This window comes from Xiphophorus couchianus, chromosome 14 (assembly GCF_001444195.1).
Source record: "Xiphophorus couchianus chromosome 14, X_couchianus-1.0, whole genome shotgun sequence".
NCBI lineage: Eukaryota > Metazoa > Chordata > Actinopteri > Cyprinodontiformes > Poeciliidae > Xiphophorus > Xiphophorus couchianus.
This window is the reverse complement of record NC_040241.1, coordinates 23,867,334-23,884,654: the sequence shown is the minus strand read 5'-3', so window position 1 is coordinate 23,884,654 and position 17,321 is coordinate 23,867,334. Positions and strand designations below refer to the sequence as shown.

Sequence of the window (17,321 nt, the reverse complement as noted above, 5' to 3'; positions counted from 1 at the left end):
CATGTAGAGACAACAAAATTATTTCCTCAATTGTCCAACATGTTGATATTTCCCACTGAAGACTGTGAAAGATTTTAGGTTTGCACATGCACTTTCATAATCATAACACTTTAAAGCCTCAACATTATTACTTCATATGTCGCTAAATAATTTTATAAAAAACAGATATCACAAAATATGTGCATACAGAGCAAAAAGTTAGACACAAAAGACTCACATTTTTTTAATTTTCACTGGAAAACATTTTTTTAAGTTTTATTACTGAAATGCTGTAATTGTTTCAGCAAATAATGTCTATATTTACTAAATATCACCATAAATTGCTAAATGGATCAGAAAAACAAACATTTTAATGGTTTTGAGTTAGGAACTAGAAATGTGGACTTCTTATGGATAAAACTATCTATAAACTCTGGGGGGGTTTCAGTATTTTTGAATAGTTTTATTACTCATAGTCACTGAAGCATTTATAAATAAAACCCATGAAGACAGATTCATTTACAGTTTACTGTCTTGCATCATTTAAACATAAATGTTCATCCTCTCTGTAATGTAATATTTGTGCTTAGTTTTTCTGAATTTGTATTATTGATTTTCTTCATTATGATCTCAATGATGAATCAGAGTTTCAGGGCACATTCAGTTAAACACAGCATGTTAGTGCCTGGAAGTACTCACTTCAGAGTCACTGCTGTTTGAGTCCAAAAGGGTAAAAGTATCGCATGACGAAACAACAACCCACACAAACATCCACAAAGCTGCGCTAACGAGCATTTCAGCCACTTAATGAGGAAACATTTTGTTTTCTTTAATCCACACAGATAAGCAGAAGGACAATAGATGGGTCCAAAAATGGGTCAGTTTTTGTTTTATTTTGCTAAATATGGCTGAAACCTGTGTTAGAATTTTGTGTTTGCAGCTCAACATCTGCAAAATGTTCCAAATAAACTCAGCAGAGTGGACACCTTTGCATAATTTGCATAAAGCATCAGTAATTTATCATTGAAAGTATTGAAAATGTTCCTCTAGATGTTGTAATCAGCATATTTCCATAACAGAGTAACCAAGTTCTTACTTTTTGCCTGCCCCAAAATGTTCATGAAATATGCAGCTAATGTTCTGTGAACAGTTTATTTCACACAGTTCCAAAGATAACCTATAAGTCTACATACATCACCCTGAGGTTTATTGTGGGAACAGAAATTTAGTGATGCATCTCAACAAATTACAATATCATTAATAAATAGTTTTTGCAGGAACTAAAACAAAAAGCAGAACTGATCAAATTTAGAATCAAGTGAGAGGTTTTGCAGAAAAGAGAAATTGTTTAAACTTGAACTTCTGAAATAAAGCTGAGAATCAGCTCTGAACATTCAAAGACACATAAAGACGATTACAAAGTCAACCATGTGAAGAGCAACATTCAGGCTCCACTAATCTGGAACAAACTTCCTGGAAACTGCAACTGTGACTTCCTTTAAACCTATTTGATTAGAGTTCACTTTGATTTATAATAACCAGAATATCAATTCATTCTGATCTGGATTACGACTTTACATCACTTCTCCTTACTTTGCCTCTGTTGTTATTTTTTGTTTGTTTATTTTTTGTTGTTGTTTGTTCACTGTATTGTATTTTTACCATGTAAAGCATGTTGAAATGTCCTTTTGCTGAGAAGTGGGATATGAATAAATAATCTTGACTTTATAAGCTTGAAAAAAAGAGTATGTACCAGTAATAATAATCCTGTCAGTTAGGCTTTAAAAGCAGACATTAGGGTTATGGTCCAGTGCCTCCTGACATTTACATATGATGTTACAGGAACCCAAACAGTTTGCAACAACCTCTGGCTGCTTTACTTTGCTTTCACACTTAACTTTGTGGTAGAAAAATCATTTCTAGTTGAAAAGTTATTTTTTGTATTTGTTTTTTATCGCCCAGCAAGGGGTCTTTTTGTGGGCTCTAGTGTCCCTTTTTCAAAGAAGGCTGACAGGAAAGGGGGAAGGAGAGGAGGAAGACATGCGGTAAACGTCGTCGGGTCCGGGAATCAAACCCCTGACATCCGAGACGAAGCCAAGTTGCCTCTTAATGCCTCGCTAACTCCTCCGCCACCATGACACGCCCATTTTCTGTATTTTTAAGTGATTTGGTCAAACGTATTTTAAGTTTGCATAACACTGGAGGATCTTTCCTCCACAAACGAACTCTCATGCTTACTACCCCTTTTTAGTCTTGCTTCCAGATGCCAGTGAAGAATTTAACTTCCTCTTGTTGAAACCATAAAATCCCCTTATCTCATTATTTTTGCCACTTTCAGTTTTAGACTTTAATATTTACTCCTTCAGGAGAATCTACTCTGGAGCAAACTGGGTAAAACATGTTCTTGTCATGAAATAAAGCTTTGAATCTCAGCAGCCGTGTTTTCCACTTTGTGACAAATGTGATTGCATCTGAAATCATTCAACAGTTTCAAATAGAGAACAAAAGAATAGAGAAGCTATTAAACGTGATAAGAGATTAAAAATCAGTAAGAGATTAAAAATCAGTAGATTGATTTCTAACCCAGGTGGAAGTCAGATACCGCAGCATTAAACTAATATTTAAACCAAGGTTGGTATGGTTCTGTGTCAGATGTTTTCGGATGGGTAATGTTATAGCAATTGAAAGCCGAGCATAAATTGCAGCACAAAATTGAATGGATTTACAACAGCTCTCAAATATAAAGCATCAAACATGAACCAACTACTTAAGAGGCAAAAGTAATAAGAGGACGGTTCACTTTGGTCCAAAATCAGCTGTGGGTCGTATCTGGAGCACAAAAAAGAAATTATCTATGAATTTTACTGACTGATGCTGAGCAGATCAAATGAGAGAAAATAAAGTAGAACTGCAAGAATCATACGTGAGACACAAAAACAATTTGAAGATTAAAGGATTAGCAGAAAACATCCCCCACATTGGTGGAAGTAGCTAAATGTGTGTAAAAGGTCAGAACAGAGATGTTCATATCCACTAGAGCGTTAATGCAAACATTCATGGGAATTTTCTTTTTTTGTTTCTGCTCACAATTTAGTTTTCTTGAATCACACTTTTTCTTTTTGTTATGATATTCAGAAATATTCGTAATTATTTCTGTTGTAGCCGAAGAAAATCTGCATGTGAACAGAAACAGAGAAAGTGGAACCAGAGAAACACAACGTTCTTCAGCTGATCATTTAGAAAACACCTTTTTGTGAAGCTTAAATCTGCTCAGTTTTGCTATAGTTTGATTACTGAATTTGAGGTCATTTTAAGTTTCTGTTGCTTTACTGAAGCCTTTTTCAGATATTGAAGTTATGTGGTAAATATACTATTTCACTGAAAATGTTTCATGTTAGCCCTGAGCTGAGTGAAAGGGAAATAGTCAAAGTGAAACCTAGTTTTGCTCAGATATTTGTGTTTCCTTCTGGACAGATGCATAAAGACTTCCTGAGATGATAAAGTAAAAAAAAAAAAAGTCTTTTCCTGTTTTAACAAATCACTTCTCCAATGTGTGCGTTTCACTTCTGCGTCTCGCTCAGCTCGACAGATCTGCTCTTCCACTCTGCAGCATGAGACGTCTGACTTCGGGCTCCCTGGCCCTGCTCCTCCTGTTGGCACCTCTGATCCGGGGTCAGAAGGTCAACAGGGGTGATGGGAGGCCGACCTGCAGGCGCTGCGACCTCCATCGCTGCTGTAACTGCTCCTACAGCGGATTCACCAGCGTTCCCATAGTAACAGACCAAGCACTGAGCCTGGACCTTTCCTTCAACAACATCACCATGGTGACCCAAAAGGACCTGATGGGACACTCACAACTGAGGGCTCTGGATCTCCATGGTAACCATTGTTTTTGCTGCGTCTTTTCTATTGTTTTTGCAGCCAGTAGAGCTGAATTCAGATATTTCTGTCAGCAGGAAAAGTTTGGTAATAACTATTTACATTTACTCAGTTACATTTCCTTGAGTAACTTGTTTAAAAAAAAAAAATACTTTTAGGAGTATTTTTACTGTGCTGTACTTTTTACTTTTACTTGTTCAGTTACTCAGTACTTGAGTAGACTTTCTACCAACTACTTTTTGTACCATTACTTGAGTAATTTCTTGGACAGCTACCTTTTACTTTTACTTGAATAAGAATAAGTCTAAGTAGTGTTACTATTACTTGAGGACAGTTTCCGGGTACTCTGCCCCCCTCTGCCTGCAGGTAACCGGTTAGCTGAGATCCATCCGTCAGCGTTCGACTCTCTGTGGAGCCTGGAGGAACTGGATCTGTCTGACAACCAGCTGAAGTTTCTCAACCCCATGTGGCTCAAAAATCTGGCAATTCTGGAGCATCTCAACCTGCTGAACAATCCGTACAGGTGAGGAGCTCAGAGCCCCGCAGAGGCAAAGCTGCTGCAAATGTAACTCCAGAAATGAGTTTTTAGCCTTGATTTAAAGAAACTTAGAGTTTGAGTAGTTCTGCAGTTTTCTGGAGGTTTGTTCCAGATTAGAGAAGCATGGTCTCCATGTTTGGTTCTGGTTCTGAGGATGCTGAGCAGAACAGAACCAGAAGACTGGAAGGTTGGTACAACAGCAGCAGATCTTTAATGTATTGTGGTGCTAAGCCGTCCAGTGATTTATAAACTAACAGAAGTATTTTAAAGTTTATTCTCTCAGTGGAAGGACTTTAAAATCGGGATGATGTTCTCCACTCTCCAATCATGACACCTAGAGGATATGATGTGAAGCTGTTGCTGTAAAAATTATTATATACACCAAACACTATAACACATCCATTTATAAACAGAGATACAGAAAATTAACACTTTTCTACTACATATTATTTATTGTTTATTGTTATTATGGCATCAAAAAGCAGCAGTGCTTTGTTGTTAGTGTATTTAGAGACTGTAAGAACTTTGAAAAAGGAAAAAAGAAAGAAATTTGGCAAGGGGTCAAATATTTTTTACACTCTGCGCCGCTCACATCCTCAGATCACAATATGAACGGCTTCCGTCTGCCACATGGTATGGAGTCCCCACCTACAGACTTAACAGGTTTAAATGTTCATTAGTCTCTGCGCCATCAGAATAATAAATAAGGTAGGCAGATGGTGCGATTGTGCATTGCTGGTTTGGATGATTCTGGATGTTCAGAAAACGTGGTTTTGTCTTATAGAGTCTTTACCAGTCAGACTGAAGGACTTCTTGTTTTTTACTTGTTGAACTCCAGTTTCAGAGCGTTTGAGTTCCTCTGTGTTTCCAGTAATTATTATCTTAGTAAGATGTATGAGACATTCACACATGTAAGAATATTCAATTGTTTCCACATTTAGTTTGGAAGGGGACAAGTGAAAAGCCTTGTATGCCCTCATATGTGTTTAATGTGGATTGGGCTTTACAAAGGAAACATGCTTGAATCCCTCTGGACTTATTCATGCATGGATTGTTCCTCACCTAAAGCATGATTCAGTTGGAAATCATGTTAGATGTGTAATAAAAGGAGCAGAAACTTGTACATTCACCGTGTGTTTGGTCTCCTCCAGCCGCCTTGGTTCCCCTTCGATGTTTCTTGGACTCGTCAGACTGAGGAGGCTGATGTTTGGAGGTCCAGACCTGAAGGAACTACGGAGGACAGATGTGTTTGGAGTCACGGAGCTGGAGGACCTCACTGTCCACGCGAACAACCTGGCCAGGTGTTCCCACATTCGTCCTATATGATGCAGAGACCTTTAAATTATAGTTAATATTTGACTTTTCCTTTCTTTTTTCTGTTCTCTGCAGTTATGACTCTGGCACATTAGGAGACATTTGGCCTCTGGGTCGTGTTACCTTAAGCCTCCATGGTCCATTTCTAACCAATGTGGCCTTGGCTGCAGCTGTGCTTGCGGATGTATCGTACCCTGAGACTCCAATCATCCTACAGGACCTCAATCTGACTGGGCGTCAGTCTGTCCAGCCCTTCAGAGAGTCAGCCAACAAGAGGATCCGGTTGGAATATCATGCTCTTTTCAATTTGTTCCTGCAGTAACACATGCTTTTATTAACTTTTCTTTGTTGTTGTCCTTCAGATCTCTTTCTTTACGTAACTCTTCTGTGTCCGATGCCTCGCTTGTCGACTTCCTGATGGTGATGAATGGAGACCCACTCTCCTATATTCACGTGGAAGACGTCACGTTGAAAGGCGAAGGGAGGTAGGAAACCAAAACCTGCAGATGTTCAAACACCCAGTGGATGTAAATCATTGCCTCCACTAATCTATAAAGTTTGTGCTTAGAAATCAGATTGCTACAAAACCCACATCTATATTTATGATTAGAGGATTTTTTAAAAACAAAAGTAATAATTTGACCATGTTGATTTCTTGGAAATGAACAAATCTATGTAAAATTACTGACACATTTCCATTAATCAGCCAACAGTGAAGTGAACTGTTTAAACACTTTGATCCCCCAGTTTTAACTAAACTAAGGAGAAATGCACTTAAAAACCTGCTAAAACGTGAATTACTCACTTCCATAAACACCGGCAGTGTTGGTGTATTAAACTAAAAGACCGACAGTGACACCTGCTGGTCGTGACGCAGGATGACAGATCATTTTCACTAGTTCAGATTTAGAAAGGGGCTGGTGAAGAACCTGGGCAACAGTTGCACCTCATCTGTTGAAGTTTGTAACTCCTTCTTACAGGCACTGAACTCATGTAGAGGTAAAAAAGCTGCACCAGTGAAGAATTTCAAAACATGAATGTGACAGAAAGGATTTTTTTGTCCGCAGCATTGATTTTTTTACTTAGTTTTGAATAGATATGATTTGGCATTTTTCCTTGCTTACATTTACTGATGTTTTATGATCAGCTGACTGTGTAACTTTCACTGTTTGTCTGTGGCAGGTGGGAGAAAGCCAACAAAACTGATTACAAAAGCATCGACGAGTTCTTTCTCCGAAATGCTGTGGTGGTAGATGTCTACAAGTTCACTGCGTTCCTACAGCTGGGTTTTCTTCTGTATTACCCAAGGAAGGTGTCCGTCATAAACTGTGGGGTAAATATGTGCTGATAGCAACCACTCCAAAGTTTCCAGGCTCTGGTACTGACCAAAGTCTTAACAAAACTAAAGACCGGTAGAGGAAGGAAGCCCTTTTGTATTTAATTAGAGATTAAAAGTTGTTTTTGTCTTCAGGTGTTTGTGATGCCCTGTGATACAGCCAAGCTGCTGGTGAACCTGCAGTACCTAGATTTGTCTGACAATCTGCTGACCGACCTGACCATGGCAGAATCGCTTTGTCATGGAGCGCCAACGCTGAAAGAACTCAGAGTTTTAAACATAAGTGGAAACCCTCTGAAGGTGTCTTTATAGTTAAAGTAAAATCTGCGTAACTTACCAGGAATCAGAGTTTCTTGGTTTCAAGCTTTGTCCATTTCTGTCCAGTCTTTGTCACTGATTAGCCATCTGGTGACCAACCTCCTGAAACTGACCCACTTGGACGTCAGCAGAACTCTGTACAGCTCAATGCCCTCGAGTTGCTCCTGGCCCTCTACTCTGAAATACCTTAACATCTCCAGAGCTAAGCTAACCGCCACCACTTCCTGTTTACCAAGATCACTAGAGGTAAAGAGACTGAACCACACAGAAGCAAACTCAGCAAATTCAAAGCAGTCACAACCAAAATATGCTTAACTGACTGAACATTACGGACAGGTGCTGGATCTGAGCTACAACGATCTCAAAGGTTTCTCCCTGGACTTGCCTTTACTGAGGGAACTGTACCTCTCTGGGAACAAGTTCCTAGGATTACCTGCTGGACAACCCTTTCCAAACCTACAAACTCTGACCATGCAGGTAAGAAAGAATCCTGTATTTCTAAATAAAGTCAACTCTGCGTTCTCCAGTATGTGACGCCTTTCTCTTTTCAGTTTAACACTCTGAATATGTTCGGCCTCCCAGAGCTTCAGTCATTCAGGCGGCTTGAGAACCTCCAGGCTGGTTACAACAAGTTCATCTGTACCTGCGGTTTTGTTAACTTTTTCCAATCACAACTAAAACAAAAAGGAAATGTCAAGTTAACGGACAGAAAGGACGGCTATGTCTGCGACTCCCCTCTCCACCTGCAGGGCGAGTTAGTGAGTCAGGTCCGTCTCTCGGTGGAAGCGTGCCACCGGGTTTTGTTTGTCTCTGTGAGCTGTGGTGTGGCCCTTTTAGTTGGGTTACTGCTATGTGTTCTGCTGTGGAGACTCCATGTTTTCTGGTACCTGAAGATGACTTGGGCGTGGCTCAAGGCAAAGCGAAGTTCCCAAAAACAAAGAAGAGACACTACAGACTCAGAAGCGCTGCTGTCCTTTGATGCGTTTGTGTCCTACAGTGAGAGGGACGCTGGCTGGGTAGAAAACTTCCTGATACCTGAGCTGGAGGAGCAGAGGTGAGTATTTTTAACTTTTTAGCTCATATTACACTCCAACAAGGATATTATGCCTGTCAACTATGCATTTATGTAAGAAAAACATTCAGACAAATATATAAATATTCTTGTATATTCTGTATAATCTGTATAATCTGTGCATATAGCTCCCATATTTATATTTATACACAATATCCACAGTATATCTCTTGCTATAACCCCTTATAGTCCATACATACATAGTCTTGTTCATCTGTAAATAAATATTTATATCTCGTAGAGCACTTCTGGATAGATGCAAACTACATCTCGTTGCTTGTACTTGTGACAGAGTGCAATGACAATAAAGTTGAATTCTATTCTATTCTATTCTAAATGGTGAATTTATACAGTATATTTTTCTAACAAAATGTAAGTTTTTGGATCAAGCTGCTTTTAAAAGGCTCTGCATGATCCAGTCGAACTGCAGAAATCAGTTCTCATTGTCATAATTGTTTGGCAAAAATCTGGTCATTTTGTCCTCAACCCCATGTTGTCTACTCCTTCTTGTTACAATTAATCAATCAATCAATTTTGAGGATCATTTGTCTGAGGTCTTGAGGATTTCCATACTATCTGTAGATAGTATTTCCATACTATCTACCGAGCAGAAGTACTGTCTATACTTCTGCTCGGTTCTGGTCCGGTGCAGTGGGTCAACGTCCCTCTGACGCCTTCTGTTTTCCAGTAACATGAGATGTTACAATTTGCCAATCGTTATTTCCTCCTTTTCCGAACTTGTGAATTTGTAATAGTCAATCCTCTCTTCCTTAATCATAAATGCATTATTGTAAACCACACTCATAACAAAACACCATGAAGTTTATTGTTTAGGAATAATGAATAATTAGACAGTTTCACAGGAACTCTGCTAGATGTTATAACCGTAACCCTTTGCTAAAATGAGCGTCCCGTAATACGTGACCATCCGCTGTCAGTTTGACTTCAGTCTGACTATGACGGACCCTTAAAGCACAGTAGAAAGTGGATCCATAATCTGGTTTCCTGTTTGTTTTCTCACCAGTGAGGATGGTTCCAGTAGTACCAGCTCCTCTCGGCCCAGTAATACCAGCTCCTCTCGGCCCAGTAATACCAGCACCTCTCGGCCATTTTCCTTGTGCCTCCACAAGCGAGACTTCCTTCCTGGACAACCGATCATGGACAACATCATGAGCGCCATCGAACGCAGTCGTCGTACTATCTTCGTCCTCTCAGAGAACTTCGTCCAGTCCGACTGGTGCCGCTATGAACTGGACTTCTCCCACTTCTGGCTGTTTGAGGCCGGCGGAGACGCTGCCATTTTGATTCTGCTGGAGCCGCTGTCCAAGGACGACGTCCCCAAACGTTTCTGCAAACTGCGCAAACTCATGAGCTCCACCACCTACCTGGAGTGGCCTCAAGACGAGGAGAGGAGGCCGGAGTTCTGGAGGAGTCTCCGCAACGCTCTGAGAGGAGACAATGACTGACAAAATAGAGCTTGAATGTGTAGGGGAAGGGAAAAAATCAGATGCACTGAGGACTTTCTTGTGTAACTTAACCAAATTATTCATGAAAAACGTACTGTATTTTTGGGAAAGTGAAATATCTATGTACAATGCCAACTCTGTTGGCTGGTGTTCGCAAAGCAACCAATCCACAATTGGATCTCATTTTCCTTGGTTCCTATTGGCTGAACCTCCAAGAGTGGAAATAAATAAGATGTTGGATTTTAGCTTCTGCAGTAGCGCTAACATGGCTTTCACTGTGTGTATTTATGCATGTTGAGGTACATTTGGTGTTTGAACTATTAAGAAAGACATCCACTCATTTTTAGAAGGGATAAGTTATGTAATTTATGTTAGACTATGATCCAAGGGGACTGACTGAAACATAGAAACTGGAAAACATGCCATAAGTAATGCCTTGAATAAGGTTAATAACACAATCAAAAGATGCACTATGCATATTGAAAAACATAAAAACATACAAAAGAACAATGCTGAAACTATTCTACCAATAATATCACCTAAGGAGCAACTTTACTTGATGACTAAAGTTTTTTATTCATAATTAACAATTATGAATTGTAGCTTTATATGAAATATTTTGTTTTGGATTCATGTTCTTAAATCTTTTTTTTTTTAATAAAAATACCACAAGTACTTATCTGTAGAAGCCAAAAATATGTTTTAGCTGCAAAGAATAAAGAACAAATAAAAAATTAATATATTTTCATGTCATTTTGTGTTGCTAGGCGACGGATCCTCCTTAAATCCACAGCATCCCTGCTGAAAGTTGGTCAGCAGGTTGAAAACAGGCATGAATCCTCAGTAAGAGCAGGAATAATCTGTCCTGACATGGAAAGAACAAAACATTAAAAATAACACACTTTCTTCTCTAATTATTCATTATTCCTAAAGGTTCTATGAAAATATGTATTCACACTGCTCTACGAAACATTTCTCCATTAGATTCGTGAAGGAATCCATGTTTTGTGATTGTGCACTTCCACCTGTCTGTCTGTCTGTCTGTCATATGAGGGGCATCGACTCCTGACTGCATATTATGAAACTGCTCTGCTTGTTCACTTCCTGTTTCGCACTTGAACTTGTAGTTCCTCTTTATGATGGGATAAAACCCTTTTTATTCTCCGACTCATTGACTTTCTGTCGTCCATTTCATCTCATCTCACCGGATACTAAGGTAAGAAACATCCACTAAGGACTGATGAAAATATGTTTAAAAATACTTTTATCCATCAAAATTACATTTTTTATGCTTTTAAAAAAAAATCTGTATTCTTTTACTCTTATTGAAAAAGAGATTTTACAGTAGATAAATAATAAAAGTTAACCTGAAGGGAGTTTCTCCAACACAACCTGTTGATCTCACAGCTTGTTGCTTTTCCTCCAGAGGAGCTCAATTATTATTGTTCAGTTGAGAAAATGAAATGCACAGCAATAACGTTAGAAAAGACACAATATGGAGTTTGTTCAAAGTACTGAAACTCAACTACACATGTTGTTTTTAAAAAAGTGATTCTTATTTCCTTTTTAGTCATTTTTAATAGACAAACACATTACAAACTCAACACAATTCACACCATAAAGACGACCTGAAGAATGTTTGTAGGTTTAGTTTTCATTTGCATAATTTATTCACATTTATGCTTCATGGAGTCGACTCACAGCTGGAAGCTGTGAAAATACATCGCAGCCCAGAACTGTTTGCTCAGAATCAGCATCTATAGACGCCATTAACCAGGAGCTGGTCATCCTGTCATAGGGTCAAACACAAGTTTTCTGTTTTCCTCTTTACTTTTTTTCTGTCTCTTCGTTCTGTGTGTTTTAGGTTAAAACTATTTAAAAGCATTTGATGTTACTTAAGCTGACCAGCTGATCATTTGCACCACTTCATTTGTTTTCCCTCTGTGAATCTTCTGCACAAATTTTATTCATATTTTCAGAAAAAATGCACTTTAACCACAAAGTGCAACATCTGCTTTCTCACTGTTTTTATGAATTCCCAGCTGTTAATAAAATAGCCAGGCACGTTGAGACGGTCTGTATTGGACGGTCAGACTCTCCTGTTATGTTCAAGCCTTTTTTCCCCCTAAACATCACATTTAACCACAATGATTGTTCCTAAGTCACATATAAAAAAACCATAAAAACCTCAAGAGAACTTCCCTCTTTAGCAGCTATGTGTTTTGGGATGCTGTTAATAATCAACTGTCGTGTCAAAAAGACTCGATTTCCTCATGAAATGATTTTCTCACACCTCCTGCCAGACTTTCACTTCTGTGTCCCGGTCATGTAATACAAGCTGCAGGATGAAAAAAAAAATCTGACAAATTTTTCTGTTTCTGCAGAAAAATGAGTCAGAAGTTCACCAATAGAGTGTTCAAGTTCACCAACTTAAAGTTCGACTTTCTCTGCAGGGGATGAAGCATCTGAGGATTCTGGCGCCGTTCCTCTTCCTCTCGCTGATCCGGGATCAGACGGCGAACAGAGATGATTTGAGGCCGACCTGCAGGCGCTGCGACCTCCATCACTCCTGTAACTGCTCCTTCGGTGGGTTCACCCATGTTCCCATGGTAACAGACCAAGCACTGAGCCTGGACCTTTCCTTCAACAACATCACCATGGTGACCCAAGATGACCTGATGGGACACTCACAACTGAGGGCTCTGGATCTCCATGGTAACAATCAAGGGATTCAAACTGAAATAACCAGTAGAGCGTTTCTGAATGCAGACATTTCTGTCCTGCAGGTAACGGGTTAGCTGAGATCCATCCGTCAGCGTTCGACTCGCTGTGGAGCCTGGAGGAACTGGATCTGTCTGACAACCAGCTGAAGTTTCTCAACCCCAAGTGGTTCAACAAGCTGGAGCCACTGAAGCATCTCAACCTGATCAACAATCCGTACAGGTGAGGAGGGCAGCTTACGCTTTGACGCAGAGGCGTTTATCCTTTACATTTTGTGAAGAACCCAAAGCCTTACCACGGGTTCTCAGATGGATGAAGGTCTTTACTTTGAATGGGCCATTTGACCACATGAACATGTTTAAATCGAAACCATCCCATTGTAGCTCAGGATAAACGTTTAGGGTTGTTGTCCTGTTAGAAGGTGGGCCTCCATGCCAGTCTCCAGTCCTGTGTGCAGCCCAATGCCTGAACAAAGACCAGGCAAACAAAGACCAGCCACACTCATCACCATTCATGTCCTTCTTGGTCTCCTACAGTTTTCTTGGCTCCCCTTCATTGTTTCTTGGGCTTTCCAGACTGAGAAGGCTGATGTTTGGAGGTCCAGATCTGAAGGAGCTGAGGAGAGAAGACCTATCAGGAGTCACCCACCTGGAAGAGCTTACTGTTCAGGCCAACAATCTGGACCGGTAACCAGACCTCATTTTTCTAGATTTCCCTTTCTAGCACTGAGATATTGTCAGAGTTTTTTAAAGTGCTCTTGATGAACAGTTCTCCAAATGTTCTGGTGATCTTTGTTTTTCATTGGACTTTATTGCTTTTTTGCTTCCCTTTCTTTACATGTCCTGTCCAGCAGTGTGGGAAATTTCAGCTAAAAACAATAAATTAATAAATAAGTGCCAAGCAGTTTATTCATGGAAATAAATAAAAACCAAAGTCCAAACCCTTGATCCACTGTCTTTCCTCTTCCTTTGACTCTGTCTCCCTGCAGGTATGACGCTGGTACTTTTGGGGACATTTGGCCCCTGGGTCATGTCACCCTCAGTCTTCACGGCCCGTTTTTAACAAACCCTGCGTTGGCTGCAGCTATGCTCAATGACGTGTCCTACCCTGAAACTCAGCTCACTCTGTCAGACCTCCGTCTGGCTCATAATGTGTCTGTTCAACCTTTTAAAGATTCAATCAACATAATCAGGTTTGAAAATAACCTCCATTTTAACTTAAATGGAGCTAAATGTTAATCAAACGTTGATTCTCCTTTGGTTCCTCTCTCCAGATATCTGTCTCTCCATAATGTGTCGCTGTCTGATGAAGCATGTGGCTTCCTGCTGGCACTGCTAGATGGAGTCCCGCTCAGATCCCTCTCCCTTGTGGGTTTAACTCTGACAGGCGAGGGCAGGTAGGAAGCCAACCTGTCAGCTGTTCATCACTCTTTTAGTCAAACTTTATCCATCCATCCATTGTGTGTACCCAGTTATCCTTGAAAGTTTGTAGAGTTTATAGAGTCCATCTTCAGCAGTCGCTGAGCAAGAGTCTTTCCCAGCAACACAGACATAAAGAGCAAACAATCATCCACAAACGCATAACTAATGGTAATTTAGAGACACCAGTTAACCTGAAGATTCAAGGCACTCTTACTGGGTTACCTCAAAACATTAATACTAATTCCAATCAGGCGAAACATCTGATGAGACTAATAATGGATGAATAACTTTGACCTTGACTGTTCTTCCAAACCTGAGTATTTAGTATTTAATGTGGCTAAAGCCTTTCCTGACTTTGTGCTAGGTGGGTAGCGGCTAACCAGACAGATCTGAGCAGCATGGACGAGTTCTTTGCCAGTGACGTCATAATTTTAGACATTTTGAAGTTTGCCATGGATTCAGAAATACAGTATCTGGTGCAACACCAGAAGAAGCTCTCCATTATTAACTCAAAGGTAAAAATCACACTTCACATACAAAACATCTGCCTGCATGGTGGTAATGTGAATCAGGCTATTATACTTTTTATTCTTAAATCATAGTTTGATCAATAGGCAAATAATTTTTCATCTCCTTCATGTCATTCATGTTAACCAAACAGCATTTTATTTTAAATTCATAATTTTCTATCATTGTGAGAAGAGTTCTGTGTTTTCGTGTGGTAACATTGCAAATCACATTAAAATAAATCTCAGAAAATAAGAAATGTTTTCCTCACAGATCTGTTCTCATTTTACTTTCAGTTGTTCCTGTTATCCTGTTACATAACCAAGAAGATGGTGAACACATTATACTTGGATGTGTCCGATAACCTGCTAACCGACCTGACTCTGTCTTACATGCTGTGTGACAACGACGAAACTCTCCAGGAGCTCCGAGTTTTAAACATGAGCGGAAACCTTCTGAAGGTGTCGGCGTTAAACCTGAGGTAAAATTTGTGTAAAATTGCTCAGAGCGCCAACCGTTGAACGTTTGTCTACTTAGTCTTTGTCCACGTTGAGTCGCCTGGTCACCAAGCTCACCAAGCTCACCCAGCTGGATGTTAGCAGAACCGGCTACAGATCCATGCCCACCAGTTGCTCCTGGCCGTCCACCCTGAGGTATCTCAACATCTCCCGGGCTAAGCTAACCATCGTCACTCCCTGTCTTCCAAAATCTCTGGAGGTACAGAGTCTGGGTCAAAGACCAGAAACCTTCCCATTGAAAAGATGCTTTCTATTTACTTCCCTCTTGGTTCTTTAAAGGTGTTGGATTTAAGCTATAATGATCTCAAAGAATTTGTGTTGACATTGCCAATTCTGAGAGAGCTCCATCTTTCTGGAAACAAGTTCCTGAGGTTACCAGCAGGGGGCCCATACCACAATCTGCAAACACTCATGATACAGGTAAAAACCAATCCCATTCATCACGTTGTGTCTCTGTGTTCTCCATGCTGATCCATTTTGGTTCTGTACATTACAGTCAAACACCTTGAACACGTTCAGCCTTTCAGACCTTCAGTCATACAGACGACTTGAGAACCTCGAGGCCGGACACAACAAGTTTGTTTGCTCCTGTGGATTCGTCACATTCCTCCGCTCACAACTAACAGGAAGTGGAGATGTGAAAATAACAGATAAACATCAGACCTATGTCTGTGACTCCCCTCTCTACCTGCAGGGGGAGGCAGTGAGTCACGTTAGCCTCTCCATCATCCAGTGCCAGCCAGTTTTGTTTGTGTCTGTTAGCTGTGGGGTCGCACTGCTTCTTGGGATACTGGTTGCAGGCCTGCTTTGGCGATGCCACGCATTCTGGTTCCTGAAGATGACCTGGGCCTGGCTGAAGGCCACGAGAAGTTCCCAACGACGACGGCGAAACAGAAACACGGAGGAATCAGATCCATTGCTGTCCTTTGATGCATTTGTTTCCTACAGTGAAGAAGATGCCAGCTGGGTGGAAAACCTTCTGGTACCTGAGATGGAGGAGCCAAGGTAACCGTTAAAGGTCTTTCTATGCAATGGTGCTTTCTTGACTGTTGGCTGTTTCCACGTTGCTTTGGCTCTTGTATCCTAAATCAACTGAATGGGTCCATGTAAATTATGATTTATCGTAATGGTTCAGACACCTTCACTAAAAAAATAACAATAGGAAGTCTGTCAGTGAACAAAGTCATACTGGTGTGATACTGAAGCAATAGGATGTATGAAGCTGCAACAAATACCGTTCCAAATTTTCCTAGGTGAGCTCCTTGGATCTCACCATGAAGTTCAAAATGCCAAACAAGGGGTCTCCAACCATATATTTACAAGTTTTTTTTTATTTCCCCTGGTCAATGGGCTTATTGTTCAAATTATATTAATAATAAAAGACATAAAATGACCTGGATTCTTATCTGGTTACAGCGACTCAGACTCAGAGAGTCCAACATCCCCGTTGACTCTCTGTCTCCACAAGCGAGACTTCCTTCCTGGACACTGGATCATGGACAACATCATGAGCGCCATCGAACGCAGTCGTCGTACTATCTTCGTCCTCTCAGAGAACTTCGTCCAGTCCGACTGGTGCCGCTATGAACTGGACTTCTCCCACTTCTGGCTGTTTGAGGCCGGCGGAGACGCTGCCATTTTGATTCTGCTGGAGCCGCTGTCCAAGGACGACGTCCCCAAACGTTTCTGCAAACTGCGCAAACTCATGAGCTCCACCACCTACCTGGAGTGGCCTCAAGACGAGGAGAGGAGGCCGGAGTTCTGGAGGAGTCTCCGCAACGCTCTGAGAGGAGACAATGAGCAGGAGAACTAACAGATAAAAAACTGAAGAGAAAGAGAAGAACTTGTACCTACTGTCAGTCGACAATGTACCTAATAAACACCGAGATGGATTGCTGCTTGTTGGTCTGTACTAATTTCATGCAAATTGTAAAAAATATCCCAAAAAAATCCATGCATATTAGATTTTTAGTTTAGTTTAGTTTCTCTTGCTTGTGAATTGACTTGTGGTTTAGGACTAGAGATATAAATCTCCAAAGTCAAGATTTATCTGTGGGCAAAATGGGTCAAAACACTAACTTACCTGAATCTGACAAGTTTAAGTTGAAGAAATAATGCGGAAATTAACTTCTAAATATTTGAAACGTGAAGAGATGAATAATTTGACCTTCTGCTGCTGATTGGACCTTAAAGTGTTTTTATCATAGAAACCAAATAATGACAGAATATCAGTAGGTACAGAGTAAATCATT

At 40.3% G+C, this 17,321-nt stretch overlaps 2 protein-coding genes across 2 annotated transcripts; both read left to right on the top strand.

Moving 5' to 3' along the window:
• The first annotated feature begins 3,561 nt into the window (after positions 1-3,561).
• Positions 3,562-10,636, top strand: LOC114158033 (toll-like receptor 2 type-2). The gene is made up of 11 exons (XM_028039338.1): positions 3,562-3,858; positions 4,225-4,381; positions 5,548-5,697; positions 5,786-5,992; positions 6,073-6,195; positions 6,893-7,043; positions 7,182-7,346; positions 7,431-7,610; positions 7,701-7,841; positions 7,916-8,418; positions 9,461-10,636. The coding sequence occupies exons 1-11, from the start codon at positions 3,591-3,593 to the stop codon at positions 9,900-9,902; spliced, it is 2,487 nt and encodes an 828-aa protein (XP_027895139.1). The 5' UTR covers positions 3,562-3,590; the 3' UTR covers positions 9,903-10,636.
• Positions 10,637-11,022: 386 nt separating this feature from the next.
• On the top strand, positions 11,023-16,967 carry LOC114157991 (toll-like receptor 2 type-1). Its single transcript, XM_028039284.1, has 12 exons — positions 11,023-11,118; positions 12,356-12,617; positions 12,689-12,845; positions 13,160-13,309; positions 13,612-13,815; positions 13,897-14,019; positions 14,409-14,559; positions 14,848-15,012; positions 15,089-15,268; positions 15,349-15,489; positions 15,566-16,074; positions 16,486-16,967. Exons 2-12 carry the CDS (start codon positions 12,359-12,361, stop codon positions 16,880-16,882), a joined length of 2,436 nt encoding a protein of 811 aa, XP_027895085.1. The 5' UTR covers positions 11,023-11,118; positions 12,356-12,358; the 3' UTR covers positions 16,883-16,967.
• Positions 16,968-17,321: the final 354 nt, after the last annotated feature.